The sequence below is a fragment of the Anas platyrhynchos genome, chromosome 10 (genome assembly GCF_047663525.1).
Source record: "Anas platyrhynchos isolate ZD024472 breed Pekin duck chromosome 10, IASCAAS_PekinDuck_T2T, whole genome shotgun sequence".
NCBI classification, from domain to species: domain Eukaryota; kingdom Metazoa; phylum Chordata; class Aves; order Anseriformes; family Anatidae; genus Anas; species Anas platyrhynchos.
Genome location: NC_092596.1, coordinates 24,385,045 through 24,402,210, shown reverse-complemented (window position 1 = coordinate 24,402,210; position 17,166 = coordinate 24,385,045). Strand labels below are relative to the sequence as shown.

General features: G+C 62.0%; 1 protein-coding gene across 3 annotated transcripts in view; it reads left to right on the top strand.

The window, feature by feature from the left end:
* Positions 1 to 757: 757 nt before the first annotated feature.
* STARD8 (StAR related lipid transfer domain containing 8) overlaps positions 758 to 17,166 on the top strand; it is a 49,094-nt gene continuing 32,685 nt past the window's right edge. The window contains exons 1-2 of one of the 3 annotated variants that reach the window (XM_072042822.1): positions 758 to 1,090; positions 4,418 to 4,451. In XM_072042822.1, the coding sequence (XP_071898923.1) occupies positions 1,046 to 1,090; positions 4,418 to 4,451 (79 nt within the window). In that variant the 5' untranslated portion in view covers positions 758 to 1,045. Of the gene's footprint in view, positions 1,091 to 4,417; positions 4,452 to 8,570; positions 8,680 to 13,527; positions 13,727 to 17,166 lie in introns of those variants that run through there. The other 2 variants (XM_072042825.1, XM_072042826.1) reach the window with 2 other exon arrangements.

Here is a 17,166-nt window from a genome sequence, read left to right as displayed (position 1 = left end):
ATGCAGGATCCCCTGCTCCTGTGGGAAATCCCACGGGAAGCACTGGGAAGCTCTGGGGTGCTCTGGGGAGCCGGCGAGGGGCAGGTGGGAGGCTGCCGGGGCTGTGCTAAAATCGGTGGCTTGTCACGGGGGGCTGGGTCCCCCCGCTGTCCCGCGGTGAGATCCGGGTGCCTGAGCCCTGCTGTCAGCCCGGCCTTGCTTGTTCTGAAATAATCTCATAAATCACAACCCGGTGTTTTTTTCCTGGTGTGCACACGAAGGCTTATTCCAGCCTGCAGGCTGTGTACCCAACGCCCGACTGCTTGCACAGGACTTTGTGGCACTTCCTTTTATTATGGTCTTTCTTGCAAACAAATGCTAAGCTTACACAAATGTTTGCAGGAGGAAGACAAGGAGCTGTGAATAGCTGTGAATAGAGTCAAAATGAATGGCCGGGCCATGTTTGGTGACTGTTTTTTTCTTCCCCCCCCCCCAGTTTTCTCCCAGCTGGGGTGGCTGCCGCAGGCTCACCGCGGGGCCCCTCTTGCAGGGGACCCAGGGAAGCACCCCCAGGGCGCTGGGGAAGGTTTGTCCCGGGGGGGGCAGAGCTGCTGGGAGCCCTCTGCGAGCGCCTCCGTGACTGCTCCTAACGAGCTGGAGCCGGGGCCGGAGTGAAAATCGAAACCAGCTGGGGTTGGGTTTCCAACGCCCTCCGTGCGCCTTTGACAGCGGTGGCTCCGGGGCCGTTCCTTTTCCCTCTCCCCCCGGCGCAAACACCGCCGGCGGCTTTTCAAACCCGCATCCTTCGGGGAATTTCATCGCGATCCGCGACCAACTGCATAACGGTGCAGGGTTTGAATCGGCGTCCCGCCCCCGCGGGCAGGGCTCCCTGCCCGGCCCTCCCCCGGCTGCCTGCGCCGAGCCCTGCCCGCAGCCGCTGCCTGCCCGCGGCTCTGCCGCACCGGCACCCATGGGTGCTCCGCGCCAAGCTCGCCCCGGGCCCGGGGGTCTCCCCGCGCTCTAGCGCCCGGCGAGCGCCGCGCCTGCCCCGGGCAGCCGGCACATCATGCCCCTGCTGGATTTTTTCTGGGCTTGCTTCAAAAGAGCCAAGGTAAGCAGCTGCCCTTTACGCAGCGCCGGGGGCGCGCTCCCCGCTGGTCCCCAGGGAGAGCTGCCCCAAGGCCAGGCCGGGACAGAGCGGGGAGGTGGCACCGGTGCTGCCCGGTGCGTGCCATGGGGAGACCTCGTGCCCGTGACACCCGGGGCGAGGAGGGTTTGGGATGTGCCCCATGGGGACTGGCTCAGCGGTGCCACTGGGTGCTGGGTGTGTGTGTGTGCTGCTGGCTCGGTGCCTTCCCTGCCCGCTGTGGGTCTGCGGGACGTGGCAGCAGAAGGTTCGAGTTCCTCTCCCTCCGTTCTCCCCATGTCCAGGCTCGTTGCAAACCGCTGGCAATATCAAGCGATCCCTCTCTGCTGTAATCCCGAGGTGCATTCCTTCCCCCTTCCCTAATTTTTTGGTAGGCAGCTGCTTCTGAGCTGTTATTGATAAGTAGAACAAATCTCTTCCCTCTCCTTAACTTGAGCACTCGCGGCCAGAAACCTTTCCTCCGCCTGGGTCAGGTCCTGCCTGTCCATGGGGTCGTGGCTGCAGGAGGGCAGCGCACGCCTCTTTGTGCACACGCGTGTGGCACCGGCCCTGCTTCCATGGGGAGCCCTGGTCCGTGCCTGCAGCCCTGGGGCTGTCCTGCTGCATGCAAGGAGCTCACCTGGAGGCCTGGGTTGTGCCAGCGGGGCCATGCACGGGGCTGTTTTTGCCTCTGGCCATGCCAGCCTGAACGCAGGGCGGCTGAGAGCGGGATGGCGGAGCAAGGATGGGGGCCGGAGGCCCCGGGTTTTAATTTCCTGCAGCAGTCGTTCCGTGGCATCTGGCATTTTTCATCTGGGCTTAAAGCACAAAGCTCTGTTAGCCCATCCCTGCCTGTTGTGTTCTGTTGCGTCACAGCCTGTGTGAGGTGTGGGGGGTAGGTTTTGGGGGTACCGTTAGCACCAGGTTGGAAAAAGTACAAAAATCACTGCAGCAGGCGAGGGTCTGCAGGGGTGAAGCGCCTGTGGAATGCAGGCTCTTCCCCGGGGGTTTCAATACAAAGCTCAGAATAGTTAAGTCTAAAAATAACATTTGTGCAATTCATTAATAATATTAATAGCTGTCTTGTCCCTGCTGTCTCCAGAGAGCTTAGCACATCCTCGTTAACCCTCCTTGTCCCTGCAAGCTGTTGTCATCATCATCGTGCTGGCAGAGATGCTGTGGCAGGGACCAGGGCGCGTCCCCTGCAGCGTGTCCCAGCTCCATCCCGGCTCCATCCCAGCTCCATCCCTCAGTGCTGGGCCCACCCAGCACCCACCCGCAGCCTTGTGCCCGATGAAGGCTCCCATTGCCCGGCTGGGGTGGCACCTGGGGGTCGCTGTGGGACACCTCCTGTCCTTGCTGCCCCCAGCTACCTGCTGTGGGGAAAGGAAAATCCTCACGGAGAGGTGTAAGCAGCACGGAGCTGCCCTGGCAGTGAGTGGTGCTGGGGTGGGAGCTCCCCAGGAGCACAGAGGCGGGGGGCGCAGGGGGCTCACAGCCCGGCAGCGGTGTTCCTGGTCTGCTCAGCTGGGCTGAGAGCTGCCCGGGGGTGTTCGGTGCTCGCAGGGCCCGAGGACGTGGCTGCTCCGTGTTCCAAATGCAATGGGGATGTTGCGGGTGAGGGCTCTGCTTTGGCCTTTTTTCCTCCTTTTTTTTTCCCTCCCTGTGCCTGTGTTGCTCAGCTACTCGCTACGGGAGGCAGAAGAATTTCCTGAAGGCAGAGAAATGCGCAGGGCTCTGTCAGTGGGATTAAAGCTTCCCGGGTTAAACGAGGTGGGGCCGTGGCCGGGTGGAAGGTTTTGTGGGAAGCAGAAGGTGTTGAGGGTGGGCCACCACGGGAAGGGGAGGCAGCTCCCCGGCGTTACCTTCAGATGGGGCCTTTTCTCTCCTCCCTCCTTTGGCTTTTCTGACCAGCACCTCCGTGGGTGCCTGCCTCCCCGGGGGCTGCGGGGCTGATGTCTGGGGAGCTGCTGGTGGTGGATACGAGAGAGGTCCTGGGGATCACCTTGCCACCCAGCGCGGACGCTCTCCAGCTCCCCGTGTGCCGCATATGGCACCGAGCTCCTGCAGCTCCCCTCCCACCCGCAGCCACAAAGGTACCGAGGGCACATTTGGGGTCCTGCACCCGGTGCCTCCCCTGCTGCAGCCCGGGGCTGCTCTGCTGGGGCTATCCCGGAGCCTGCCTCAGCTCGGTGCAGGCATCGACCCGGTGCTGCTTTTTCTGTCCAGTGCCCAGAGAGCCACCGGCACGGGGGCTGAGGCCCAGCAGCTTCCTTCACACGCTGCTCAAGTCCCACCGACCTGCAGTGGCCTCTTCCTTCAGTGTGGGAAACGCAGGGCACGTGGTGGAAGTAAGGTTGGATATGGGGAGGAGGAGAAGGGCCCCTGAGAGGGAGCGAGCGCTCTGGTTCGGGGCCTTGGGCTCCAGGGTTAGGGCTTGCTGGGCTGCAGCCTCTGCCGAAATTCCCATGTGGTGGCTTAAAGGAAAAAAGGTTCCTGCATGAATGCACCCTGGGGCAGGGGCCAGATGTCCTGGGACCTCTCTTCCTCTGCTCCAGCTGTTTCTCATGCCTCTACCAGAGCTGCTCTCCAGCGGAGCTGCTGCAGGCTCCTCCCGTGGGACGGCGATGCCTTCCTCTCCATTCTGTTCTGGAGAAAGACCCCAACGCAGCTGATTCCTGCGACAGCTGCTCGCTGAGCCCTCAGGGGTGAGGCTGGCATTCTTCTGAGATTTGTCTTGGAGAAGCAGTTGTGCTGCGTGCACCGTGGTGGTGCCTTTCGCCCAAAGCCCGTAGGATATGTGTCCGCACGGGAGGGCTGCGGGTGTGGGCAACCAGAGCACGAGCTGCAGAGAGGAGGGGCTGGGGCACGTGGCGAGGGGTGGCCGAAGGGGACTGGGCTGCAGAAAACACATCCTTCGGCTCTGCCTGCTCCAGCCTCTGGGCCTCAGGCCCCCGGGGAGGAGGAGGAGGAGGAGCAGAGCCCTGTGGCCAGAGGGCTGTGCAGGGGCTGTGGGGGCAGCCGTGGAGCCGGGTGTGATGCTCGATGTGTGCTGTGTGGGCAGCTCACGGCACCACCTGCAGCGCTGTGGCACAGCACCGGGGTCTGCACGCGTGGGGACAGCCGCGTCCTCCTAATCCCCATCGTGGTCCCTTGGTGTGGATCTGATGGCCCTGGGCTGTCCACTTGCCCCGTCCCTGGCCATCTTGCTGGGGACCGAGCTGGATTGCGTGAAGAACACAAACTGTAGGAATCTAAGACTATGTGAATTAAAAAGATAACAAAATGATTTATTTTTCTTTCTTTTTACAGTGTTTCTCGCTGCTAGAAGATAAAAAAGATGCAGGTAAGCTGAGACAATGTTTCTCTGGGCAGGAATGCTCTCCTTGTGGGTCGGGCAGGGTCATGAGAAGAAAGGAAAGGACCAGCCTCTGCTGGGGCTCCTGCTTCCTTCTGCCAGCAGTGTGATTTTCCCCCAAACCCTGATGTTCAATGAGAGCAGCACGGGCAACCTCGGGCAGGGGGTGCCAGCAGGGACCAGGTCCCTTGGGCAGGGGGTGCCAGCAGGACCCGCAGCCGTGGCAGGGCAGGGGACGAGCGGTGCAGGCTGTGCTGCTGAGCCGAGCGGTGTCAGCACGCAATGGGAAATGCGGTGCCCACGGGATGTGCCGGGGGATCCCTGCGGTGCTGCTCCGAACCACGGGCAGGGACCTGCCCTGGCTTTGCATCCGCCGAGGGGTGAGCTCTGCGCCCTGGCTGCTGCAGGAGCCCGGCGCACAGGAAAACCCTGGGCAACAAAAGGTGCTTTGTAAAGGAGCTCCGGAGGTGAGCCTGGGTGGTCTCCCTTCCCTTTCAGGGAGAGATTAGCAGCGTGAGTGTCAGGAGCTTGTTAATGGGGTTAGAGAGCCCTGTGCGAGGGAAGGGGCAGGGAAGACTCCGCCAGATCACATCCGTGGCTAAAACTCATTTGGGAACAATGTTTGGAGGCTGTGTTTTTTCCCTTGGCTGAAATGACCTATGAAACCTAAGTGTTTCCTGGTAAGGACTCAGGTCTGTGCTGCCCTGAGTTTCAGAGCCCCCAGCCCTGCGCCCCTGCTGGGTGTGCTGCAGGGCGCTCTGCCACGGGATCTGCCCCGCGCGGGGACACCACGCTGCTCGGCACTGAGCCTGTGCCCCCGGACAAGTCCCACTCAGCGCCCGGCCCCTCACTGCTGGCCTGGCTCCCCGCTTCCTTTCTGACCTTCAGCTGGACTTTCCTCGCTTTGTTCTGCTCGAAGCAGAAAGGAAAGGCTTGCGCACACGCCATGCGCACTGAGATTGCGCCCTCCGGATAAATTCCTGTTGACAGCAGCATCGGGCGTCCCCACACGCAGGTTTGGAGCACGCTCTGCAGATGTCGTTAAGCAGTGGCCTCGGTCTGACTGCTGGGAGATGAGGACTGAGCTGGCAGCTTCCTTAAATACCTTCACAAAGTGTGTCAGGCCCTGATGATGATACAATATTTCCAACGAGGGCTCCTTCCACTGGGCATTGTGCAACAACAGGGAAAAGCAGCACTGGGGATTCTGCTGAACTTTTGCCCCTTTGTGAAATAATAAGGTTGTATTTACCCAGCATCTGGATCTCCAGAAACAAGCTGCTAAATTTAGCCCTTGTTGATGTGTTGTCACAGCTGAGTTATTCTTTTTCTACCCAAGCTTGCTTTGCACAAAGAATCCTGAGTGGGTTCTGCTGATTTGGAGCTTCAGGCGTGAGGCTGTCGTTTCTCACCCGACTGGTGCCCGCATGTGGTGTGGGCATGGGGCAGCATCGCCCTCCTCCTGTCCTCCTCCTCCTCCTCCTCCTCCTGCTGCTGGCCCCAGCCTGCAGCTCTGGTGCCCGGGGTGCGCGTCCCTCCTGCTCACAGGTCACCTTGTGCCCCGTGCCCAGTGGTGCTGTGCTTTGGGGCACCGGGGGAGGCTGGGACCTGGCTTTTTGCCACCGCTGGCAGGCGGGAGGAGAGGGACGCCTGCGTGACAGGAGGGTGGCAGCTGTGGGGAGCGCACGGAGCAGTGCCGGGGTGGGACGGGGCGCCCAGGCTGGCTGCGGTGACCCCGTTCCAGGAACTCGTGAAACTCTGAGAAATCACCGCCTGCTCCGTGGTGGGAGATGTGGCAGTGAGCCTGGGTTGCAAGTGAAGTGGTAGGAAGCAAAAAACTGAACTGAATGTGATTACTGGAGGATTTGGCGTGCCATGTGATGAGAGGCAATCTTCATTTCCCCTTCCCGTCCCTGCCTGCCCATGGGTCAGCCCTGGGCTGGGCTGTGGAGCCGCACTGAAGCGCTGCCCCGCTCAGAAAGCAGCTTCCAACCCGCCCCAGGGAGACTGCACGGGGCCACATCCTGACAGCACTCATGGTGCTGCCCAGCTCTGCGCTCTGACGGCTGCACTGGGGGTGCTCGGCCCTCTCCAAAGGGAAGGGAAAGGGAAAGGGAAAGGGAAAGGGAAAGGGAAAGGGAAAGGGAAAGGAATAGGGGCTGCTCCTCTCCCCTGATGCTCCGTCCCCTGCAGCCTCCGTGGCCTCGCTCCTGGGCGCTCTCCTCTCACCATGGTCAGCCCTCCCCCTGGTAGCATGAGATGCTTTGTGATCTGTTCTAATGTCTTGGAAAGTAGAGAGTTACTTCCGAAATGAGAACGTACACACCAAAAATCACCCTGCCGGGGCAGTGTGAGCGAAAACAAATAGTTTGTGTTTCTTTCCATCAGCTCTTTTCTCCAGCTCTGGCTGGAGATGCAATCTCCAGCATTTTCTCTGTGGCCTCCTTGTGAACTCGAGGTTATTTTTGCACGGCGGAGCTCTCTGATACGTGTTTGTCCATATTGCTTTAATTTCTGCGAGGAGGTGGGTTGGTGCAACAGCCTTTGTAATTAGGCCTCCGGGTGCAGCTGGGGTCTGCAGCCTCTGTCGTGCCCTGCTGACAGTCCCCTGGGGATCGATACCCGGGTATTCAGCGGTAGGTGCCAATTCCTGCTGCCTCAATGACTGGTGCTTCAGTGCTGTCCTAGCGCTGCCCTCGCTGCCCCTGCCCCACCAGGCAGCTCCCCAGGATCAGCGCCCTGCTGGCTGCTGGCTGTGCGCACCCTCAGCCCCACGTCACCAACAGCAGCCAGCACGGGGCTGAGACAGACGTGCAAAGGGCTCCTGCTTTTATCTTGACCTACAGCAATGCGAAACGCTCTCAGTTTGTTCTCCTGTCACCTTTCTGCTCCCTAGGCTAAAAAGCAAACACTGCTGAATAAACCCGTGCCTTCCCAGCCACCCTCTCCTTCCCAAGCTGAAGGGCAGCCCGCTGCCACGTGCCGCAGGGGCTGCTCCTGAGAAACAACGTGAGACAAAGTGAGAAAAAGTGCTCTGAAAGAAAAGCAAAATCAACTTGGCCACAATTCACTTTTTCCAATAAATGATCACAAGGAAACTATTTGTCAGAAGCGAGAGGCACCTCCGGCCTGTGAAACCAAGCCGTTTCTTGCCCTCGTTCCCCTTCTGCCTATAAAATGCTCCAAAAAGCATCAGGCGCTGCAGTAAGCTGAGACTCCCATCCCCCATCGCATCCCCCGGTCCTTCGGGGGCTTCCATTGCAGGGTCTGGAAGTTTTTCCGTTTCCTGTAGCTAACAAAATGCAGATTCCCCCTCCGAGCAGCAGGGTCCCGTCAAGGAGTGGGCGATTTCTCTGAAGGGCAGAGGGGAAGAGCTGCTGGAGGGGGGGCTGCTCCTGTGCTGGGGGCGAGCTGGGGAAAGGCCCCGGCTGTGGCAGCGAGGCTGCCGTGGGCCCAGCGTGGTCAAGTTCCTCCCCAGGCAGCAGGGAGCGATTGAGACACGCTGGAAAGAAATTGCAGGCAAGGAAGTCCGCGTGTGTCTGCAGCATCTGAGTCGTTCGCGTGAGACCGAAAGGATGGCGAGGGAAGCTGTGAGTGTGGGTACCGCCAGAAATTAACATGGGAACGGACAGGGCAAACTGGGAGAAGGGTTTGGCTGTGCGGGGCTTTCTCTGGTAAGAGCTTTACGTGGACGCCATCTAAAAAATGCACAAAGGGAAGGTTTCCTGTGCCTGGGACAGTCCGAGAGCACTTCTGGAGAGAGCTTTGCTGTGCGTGGAGGAGGCCCTGGGACCGTGGCGGGCGCTGTGCGATGTTCACATGGTTTGGGGTTAAAGCGTGACAGCTCGGGTGGAAAAAGGCGGCGTGGGCTGTCTGCAGCCCGGGCTGCTCGTGGCGATTCCTTCTCGTAACGGAGAGCATCGGGGTCCTGCCCGAGGTGTCCTCAGCGCTCTGCCCCTCGCCTCGTCCTGGGGGGCGAGGGGGCCGGGAGCGCGTTGGGGGGGCCGGGGCCGGGTGCTGGGTGCCGGGGTTCGGGTGCCGGAGCCCTCCCAGCCCGGGGGCGGCTGCGATCGTGCGCGGCCCCGCCCGGCCCCGGGCACCCCCGGCGGGGAGGAGCCGCCGCCCGTTCCGCACGGGGGCAGCGGCACCGGGAGCGGGGCCAGGAGCGGGGCGCAGCCGTCGGGCTCCGGTTGCTCCCTGGGGCTGCGGCCAGCAGGTGAGGGCCGGGCCGGATCAGGGGGTGGTGGGCACGGGGGGGCACCCCCGGAACCGCTGCGGCTCCCCCGGGGCTCCCCCGGTGCTGCCCTCCCTCCCTTCCCATGGCGGGGAGGGGCAGAGCACCCAGCTTTGGGGTGAGGGGCGAGTGCTCGGTGCTCCCCCAGCCCCGGGCACCGGGCAGGGCACCCGGTCGGTGGGGGTGTCCCGGGGGGAGGTGGGGGGTGAAGGGCAGAGCGTGGCCTGGAAGCACGTGCTGAGGGGTCCTGGGGCTTTGCCACACTTTTGGTCTGAAATAGCGTGAATTTGGTGATGTCCTGGCCCCGTGTCTGTGCTCACTGCTGTGCCTTGCAGGCTGTGTGAGCGGGACAGGACGCGGCTGCTGATGGCTGCAGGGACACGGCGCTGCTGGGGGGGCTCGGGGTGCTTGCGGTGACCTGTGGGGGTGTTGGGTCCAGCTGTAAGAGAGCGTCCCTGCCGAGGGCAGCGCGGATCGCCCTGGCTGGTGGTGAACTGCTGCCGTGCTGTGGCTCGAGCCCAGGGCCTGTGGGCTTGTGGCACCCCGGACCCCTCCCCGTCAGGTCTTTACGCACCCTGTGCAAGCCCTGCCCCGGCAGTCACTGCAGCCCATGGAAAATAATCCTGCTCCTCTCTGTACCCACTGCTCCCTCCTGAATGCTTCACCCGATGCCCGCTCCGTGGTGCTGACCCTCCGCTGCTGCTGAAATGTGATGCTTGGGGGAGAAGCTGAGTTTGTCACATACGAAAGTTCTTCGCTTAAAAAATGGTTTTAAAATCCCCTCCCTCCCACCAACCCTCCAAAAAAAGGAAGCCCATACATTTCGTAAAATAGAGGGACTGTTTTGTGTTTGATAGCGTTGTAACAATACTTCCATCGGCCTTTGTATTGAGACTGTTAAAAACGTTTGAGGAATTCTTCTTCATTTCAAACGTCAGTGCTGAGACTGGTTTGATGTGGCTTTTAAAGATGATTGTGATAACAGCCTGCGGATAACAATCTTGAAAGCAATTTATTTTGAGTTATGTGAAAGAGGAACTGTGGTTTAGTTTCTCAGTCTGCTCCAATGCTCAGTGAACAACCAGATCCTGAACCTGCCAACTCGTGCCTTCTGCTGCTAAATGGTCTCCTTGGGAATGGTCCAAAGTACTGCTGATGGACGGCAGTAATTCCTCAGGGACGGCAAGGTCAGCTGAGATTGTGGCAGGTGAGGGAGGAAATGGAGTTTTCCAGAGTTAAGCTGTTACGAACGTGGCGGAGGAGAGTTCATTAATGCCTGGGGAGAACATTGATCGGATCCAGTGTATTCTGGCAAATATTTCAGCTGTTTCCAGTGCCGTGCTTGTCTCAGAGGGAGGTGTATGAGGGCTGTGAGCTGCCAGCACACCACGGCCACCTCCCTGACAGAGCCCCCATGGGGACCCTGCCGGGGACACGGGCACCCCACGGCCCCATTCAGGTCCCGTTGGTGCAGCCAGCCGTGTGGTGGCTGTGGTGGCTCTGTGGTGGCTTCTGGTGTGGTGGCTCCTGGTGTGGTGCTGCAGCCAGGGGTGTCAGCCTGGCAGAGGGGGCAGGAGCCTCTTTGGGGACCTGCAGGAGAGCTGCGAGCACGGCCTGGAAGTGCTGCCCCCAGCCCGGGTCGCTCCTGGTGCTGGTAAGACCGGGGTGAGTTTAATCAGCACCGTGGCTGATTTCAGTGTAAGCCCAGTGTGTGCTTCCCGAGGCTGGGCCAGGATGGAAAACCACTTCCTTAGACTTGCAAACCGCCACCGTTATCTCTGGAACGATAACCCTTCCTGGGCACTCTCCCCCCAGCCCTGTACCAGCCCCGCAGTGGTTGGCATCAGTGGTGGCACCTGGCTGCAGACCCGCTCTGCCTGCCCTGGTGGCTGTGTGGGGACAGGGGGGACCTGGCTGTCCCCAAACCTCGGTGGTGCCGTGTCCACGCAGCACGGGCCAGCCCCTGCTGACCGCAGTCCCCCCGTGCTCGGGGAGGCAGGAACAGTCGGGGTGATTGAGCCGGTTGCCTCTCCTCGCCAGCGTGTTTACCTTCCCGGAGCTGGAGGCTTTCTGCTCTGCTTCAGCACTGGCCACATAATCCGGATTCCTCAGATAAATTCCTGCTGTTTCTTTGAGATCTGTGGCTGCTGTTTTAATTGCCTTGAGCTCCGGGCCAGACACAGGATCCTTGTTTTATGAAATCAGCGCCTATGAATGATGCTGTTGTGCGTATGTCTCCGAGTTTCTCTCGCTCTCCCTCTCGCCCTCCTCCCCTGGAAGCCGGGGAATTCGGCCCTGGCGGGGCACTGCCTGCTGTGCCCGAGCAGCTGGCGGCACCGGCTCCAGCTGCCGCTTCGTGTCCGCCCTGAGCTGCTTTCCCCGGCAGGGTGCCTGCTGCCAAATCGACCCGTTGCCCTCTTTCTTGGTGATAACACCTCGGTAACCTGCATGGGTGGCTACCTGCCGCTATCTGAGGAAACAAACCCATCTGTTGTGCCCCGGTAACGTTCCCAGCGCGGGGCCACGTGCGGCTCTGCCACCTGCAGCCGTGCCCAGGGATCCTGGCGTGGTGTCCGGGGCCCAGATTCGCTGGGGACACACTGAAATGCGACGGGCTGCCACGGCGGTGGTGGAGATGACAGCTTTTATAGCCCTGGATTAAAAAAAGCGAGCAACTGTTGTGCAGCCGGGTGGCCAGACAGAAATAAACAGAAACAGGGCTCCGCGGGGCGGGAGCGAGAGCGGGTGGCGAGTGCAGGCTGCGCCCGGCACTGAGGCGTATTTCAGCCCAGATGAAGCAGGCTGATGCAAAGATGTCACAGGGTTCTCCCGTTTTCCATCCACAGTGGTGGAAAATTATGAAACATGAATAATAGCTGCATTAGCGGAGCAAGAGTCCCCCGCGCACATGCTTGTGAATAAGTTTACCCAGGGACACTGGCTCCTGGTTTGCTCATTTCTGCGGCCGTTTTTTATTTATACACCTGAAAGAGAATTTTTGCTTCTCTCCCCGCCCCCCTGTTTACTTTGGTCGTCGGAAAAAGAGCAGCAGACAATGGCTGCTGGGGGCTGGCCAGGATGTGCTTGTTGTGGGTGCGTGGGTTTCCTCCTCGTGGTGGGTGGCCACGCGGGGCGGAGAGGCATTTCCCATGGCTTCGATCTATTTTTTTATTTATTTATTTACCGCCTTTGCTTGTTTCAGATTTTCCAGGGTGTTTTCATCTGGTCGGGCCGCTGTGCGCCTTGCCCAGGAGGGGGTGCCCTTTGCTGGGCTGCCTGCCCCATGGGAGCAGCGAGGGGGCTGCGGGTGCAGGACGGGGGCTCCGGGCAGCAGGGAAAGCAGGAATTGCCTGCTAAGGCACAGGGCTGATGTGACATGATCAGGTGCTGCAGCACAGGAACGAGGGTGCTGAGGGTGCCTTTGCCCTGCTCCCAGCCCCAGCAGCTTACTGGTGCGTGGGGATGCGCTGGGAGGGAGCACAGAGCTCTGCAGGTCCCGTTTCAGGTCCCCTGGGAGGGCCGGGCAGAGGTTATTGCTTGGAGCCTGTCACTGGAGCTTTTCCTGGTCCGGGTGTCCCGCACCCCAGGCTCCCATCCTGTGCCGGGAGGGGGGCACAGCCCCTCAGCCTGCTGACCCCCCCGGACGGCTTTTCCTCTATTCAGCCAGCTTCAAAAGGCCTTTGTCGGGTCTTTTCCTGGCCCTTCTCAGTGATGCCCTCTGGACCACCTCTCCCCTCGTCCCCCCGCATCCCGCTCGGTGTGATCCCTGCTCTCCCCGGGTTCCTGGTGCTGCTCCCCCCGTCCCCGCGGGGCTGCGTGCCGACCGGAGGCAGCGTTCCCCCCATCCCGTGCCCAGCACCCCGCGAGCACACGTGCACACTGGGCGCCTTGTGCAGGCGCGGGGCGAGCCCGTGGGCTCCCTGCCCATTCCCTGGCCGTGGACTGGGAGCTATTAATATCGTGGGGCCTCAATGCGGCCCATTCATCGGCCGGCAAGGGGGCAGCCTGCAAAATGCACCTCTGCTGCTCCTCCCAGCCTTCATGCAGCTGGCCCCGGTGTGTGTGGGGTGAGCGTGTGCCTGCGGGGTCCGTGTCGGTCACCGGCTCGCTGCTGTCCCCCTCGCTGGCTGGGTGCTGTCCCCATCCCTGCCCGCTTGTAGCTCATCGCCCCTGGGAGCCGTCCTGCCTCGCTGCCCCCACGCCTCTCCCCCTTCCCGGTTTGCGTGAGGAAACGGGTGGAAAATGCTTGAAATCCTGCTCTGAGCCACTTTTTCCACCGCCTGCGGGTGCGCCCCTGGGGCCGCCCTGGTGCTGGTGCCCGGCCCCAACCCACGGAAGGTGCCGCGAGCCCTCCCCGCGCCCGGCCGTGCCCCCCTCCTGGCCTCTGTGGCCTTCCCACGCGGGTGGGGGAACAAAGCCCCCACCCTGCCTGTCCCTGGGGTGCTCCAGGAGCTCTGCGCAGCCCCCCCGGGGAGATGCAGCCCCTGGGACAGCTCTGGCTGCCCGCAGCTGTCCCCTCCCCAGGAGCCGGGGGAGCAGCGCTCTGCTGATGGGGTTTTTCCTCCTAGCCCCTGTCTTCCAGCCCCTCTCCCCCATTTTATTTTCCACCCTCTTGCGATTGCTTTTCCGCTGCTCTCAGTGGTGCCCCCGCTTTGCCTCCTGGGGGGGTTGATGGGCAGGGGGAGCCGGGCGCGGGCTGCTGGGGAGGGGACCCTGCGGGACGGGCCGGGCCGGGGCACGGAGGGGCCGTGCCGGGCAGGGAGGGGAGCCCGGGGCCGCCCCCCCGTGGCGATTGGCCCCGGCTGCCGGGGGCCGGGGCTCCGCGGCGCTGCCCCCGCAGCTCCCGGCCCGCAGCCGGCCCCTGCCCGCGGCCGCTCGCCCCGACAAGGGCCGGAGCCACGGCCCCGGCTCGCAGCAGCCCCCCCGGAGCGGGGCCGGGCCGGGACCCCCGCCTCTCCCCCCTGCACGCCCGTCCTCCTGTCCGTCTGTAGGACTTTGCGCTTTGACGGGGGCGCAGCAGAGCCCGGAGGTAAAGGGGGGCCCCGGGGGTGCGCGCTCCCGCGGGGAGGGGTCTGGGGGTGCCCCCAGGGGCTGTGCGCGGCCCCGCGGCACGGAGCTGCCCCAGGCGCGGTCCCGGCGGTGCCTCGGGGAGCCCGGAGGGGGGCACCCAGCGTTGTCCTGGGGGTCCCTCACCCCCCTCCAGCCGGGATCAGCGCAGACGAAGCGCAGCCGCCGGGCGGCCCCCGGGTGCGCCCCGAGCCGCAGACGCGGTGAGCCCACGGGAGCTCCGCGCTGGCATCGGGAGGGCCGGGAGCAGGGCTCTGCGCCGCTGTGCCGCGGGGCTGCAGCCCTCAGGAGCCCCGCTCGGGTTCCCCGAGCCCTGGGCACGGCTCTGCAGCCAGTTCTGCTTCGGGAGCTGCGGCTGCCGGGCACGGAGCAGCTTGCCGTGCGCGCCTTATCGGGCTGTGAGCTGACGTTGAGCTGTCAAAGCTCTCCGCCAAGGTGCGAGGCTGCTTTGGCAGAGATTGTTTGGCTGTGGCTAAAGCAAACAGCAGCTCCTGTTTGATTTTGAGATTTGTGTTTTAGAATGGCTCCTGGGTGCACAGGGCAGGAGTGGGGAGAGAGACCTTTGCCTTCAGAGGTCCTGGTACAGTCGTGGCTGTCAGAGCACATTGTGGTGGTGCTGGCAGCAGGCTGCGTGCTGCGCCGTGCACACGCTTGAATTCTTATCAATGAGTGTGCTTGCTTCTGTTTACATTTTAACTGAAATGCAGTTAAGAAACGTAGAGGTGTTGCTGGGGCAGGCGTAGCAGCTCCTTGCTGCTCTGTGCAGCTTTACATTTGGGTCTGCCTCTTGCGTGGGGAGCTGTGCAAGGAGCAAGGGCTTGTTTCAAAACCCCTCTGTCTTCCTTCATTTTTGGGGGGAAAAATAGATCAGATCCTTATGCCAAAAGCTCATCACTAATTTCCTCATGTGACAAAACATCAAATCCCAGAGCAAAGCAGGTGTAAAGTGTAGTTTCTGAGAAGGTGCACACACTCACTTCGTGTACGAGCACTTCCTTTGAGAAATGCTTTTCTAATAAAAGACCAACGGAATCAAACTAACTGTGCTTCTGGTGAGCATTCCTTGCCTGCATTGCCTCAAATGTCCAACGCTAAGCGTATGCATGGGACGGGCTGCCAGCAATTCAGTTTCGTAAGAGAACAAAATATGGTTGTGCCTAAGGGCACTTCAGTACTTCCCCTTGAATTCTGTACTAATTTCAAAAAGATCTGAAAGTTCTTAAAGTCAGTTTGAGTCGAGCAGGGGAAACGAAGGCTGCCCTTTGCCTGGGGGTGTCCTGGGGTTGCTGCGTGACGTTCAAATCGCCTCTCGGGGAGAGGAGAGTGGGGTCTCCTTCCTTAAGCTGTTTATTCCGTGGAGAGCTGGTGACAATTTGCCCAGAACAGAGGTTTGCAGACTGGCATGTGCGCTGTGCGTGGCTGTGGATGGGCTGTTGCATTCAGACATGTGTGGGAGCAGAGCCCTCCAAATGCAGGCAGCGTGTTGGCCGCGGGGCTGTGGTGGCAGGGAATGAATGAACGCAGGGGCCCGGCCTCAGTGCGCTCCATGTGGGGCTCGGGGAGGGTCCTAAAGGACGGCTAGGTGGGTGTGCTCACCCAGGGCTTATCTCGTGGGTGCATGGAGGAACGTGGTCATCCTGGGTGTAAAAGGCATCTTGTGGCAGCGTGCGGGCTGAGGCTGAGAGGTGCTGTGCTGCTGCCAGAGCCTCCCGTGCCACACCGTGTGTGCGCAGGGCCTGCGGCAGCAGTGCCGGCAGTGCTCTGCTCGGGGTGCTCTCAGGAAGTCTGTGGTGCTGGACGAAGGCTCGATGTCTTGGGGGTGGCTTTGTCCCCTGCAGGAGCAGCACTCACCGGTCATGGCTCCGTGTGAGTGCAGCCGGCCGGAGCAGCGCGCGGTGCTGTGCCAGGAGAGCGGCGGCACACGGGGAGGCACGCGTGGCAGCGGGGACATCTGTAGCCTGGCAGGCAGAGCTGCTCCTCGCCCCCCAGCTCTTCTCCCGGCCCCACCGGGAAGCAGCAGGCAGCGTTTGGTGGGATGTGGTGCTGCTGGCAGGGACGTGGTGCCGAGGGGCTGGAGCCTCTCCGCGGCCGGGGGCTGCGCTCCCCTTTGTGCCGGCTGTGGTGAGCCCTGGGCAGGGCCGGTGGCAGCGCGGCCGCATTCCAGCAGGGCCGGGGGTCTCCCACCCGGTTAATGATTGAGCCACAGTAACACTGCTCGTGCCTTTCTGAAAGGCACCTCCAGGTGATTACATTCACGCTCCCAAGCTGTCGGGGCTGCCACAGACATGTAAAGAACCAGGGTCTTCTTCTGTATTTCCAACAAGAAATGCCTTCTGATGTGCAGGAGGTGCGGAGTGCCGGCCGGCTGCCTTTACTTGTCCCTGCCTGGCTGTGCACATGGGGTTGGCAGCGGTGTGGGGTGGTGCTGGCTTCATCCTGCCCCCCTTGTCCTGGGGCTCTCACTGCCCAGCCTGGCAGCTGTGCCAATGCCTCGCTCCCTGGAGCCCCACGCTCATTTTGGTACAGAAACGAGCCTCTGACACCGGCTGCCACCTTTGCTAATCAGGGTGACCGGGGCGGTGGGATGCAGCTCCCAGCACAGCTCTGGGCGCCCAACTGCCCTCTCTGCTGGCACAACCCTCGCCAGCCCGCTCTGCCTCCCCCCACTGCCTCCCAGTGCTGCCTGACTGGTCCCAGTTAATCATTGACAGGTTGCCCGTGCCACGTGGCCCCGCCGCATTTGCCCAGCACGCAGCGGTGGAGCCGTTTGCTGAGTCCCTTGAAGGCTTCCTTATCAGCAAAGGGCACTTGTCGCCCGGTGCCAGTCACAGGCTGCGTAAACGTTAACGGCTGGCTCAGGGAACCGGCCCTGGCAAACACAGCAACTCCGGGGACCTTCCTCCCTTGGAAAATGCCGGAGGCATGCCCACATCACGTCCCTCCGACGGCACGTCACCAGCTCGGGGTGCCTGTGCTGTCCCACAGCTGGCCATGCTGCCAGCCCCCTGCTGCTGCTTCCTCAGCCTCCAGCCTGCGGATCCCTCCCCGATAGCCTGCTCGGTGTCACAGCTCAGGACGTGCGTTGGGGCCACCCCTCGGGGACAGGGGTGCAGCAGCTGGGCGGCAGGCAGGTGCCCGAGGAGAGCCTTATCGCTGGGTACGGTGCCACAGGAGGGGACGTGTCCCACTCTGCTGTTTCTTCCCCCACCACCCAAATGTGCCGTGGCGGGGCTGGAGGCAGCCCGGTGCCTGGAGCAGCCGTGTTCCCTCCCCACATCCCAGGGTGAGCACCTGGGGCTGGATTTCCTCAGAGCCTGCGGTGCAAGCCTGTGCCTCCTGGTGCCTAACCAGCAGCAGGAGTGCGGTGCCGGGGGCCCAGCACGCTCGGCCCGGTGGTGCTGG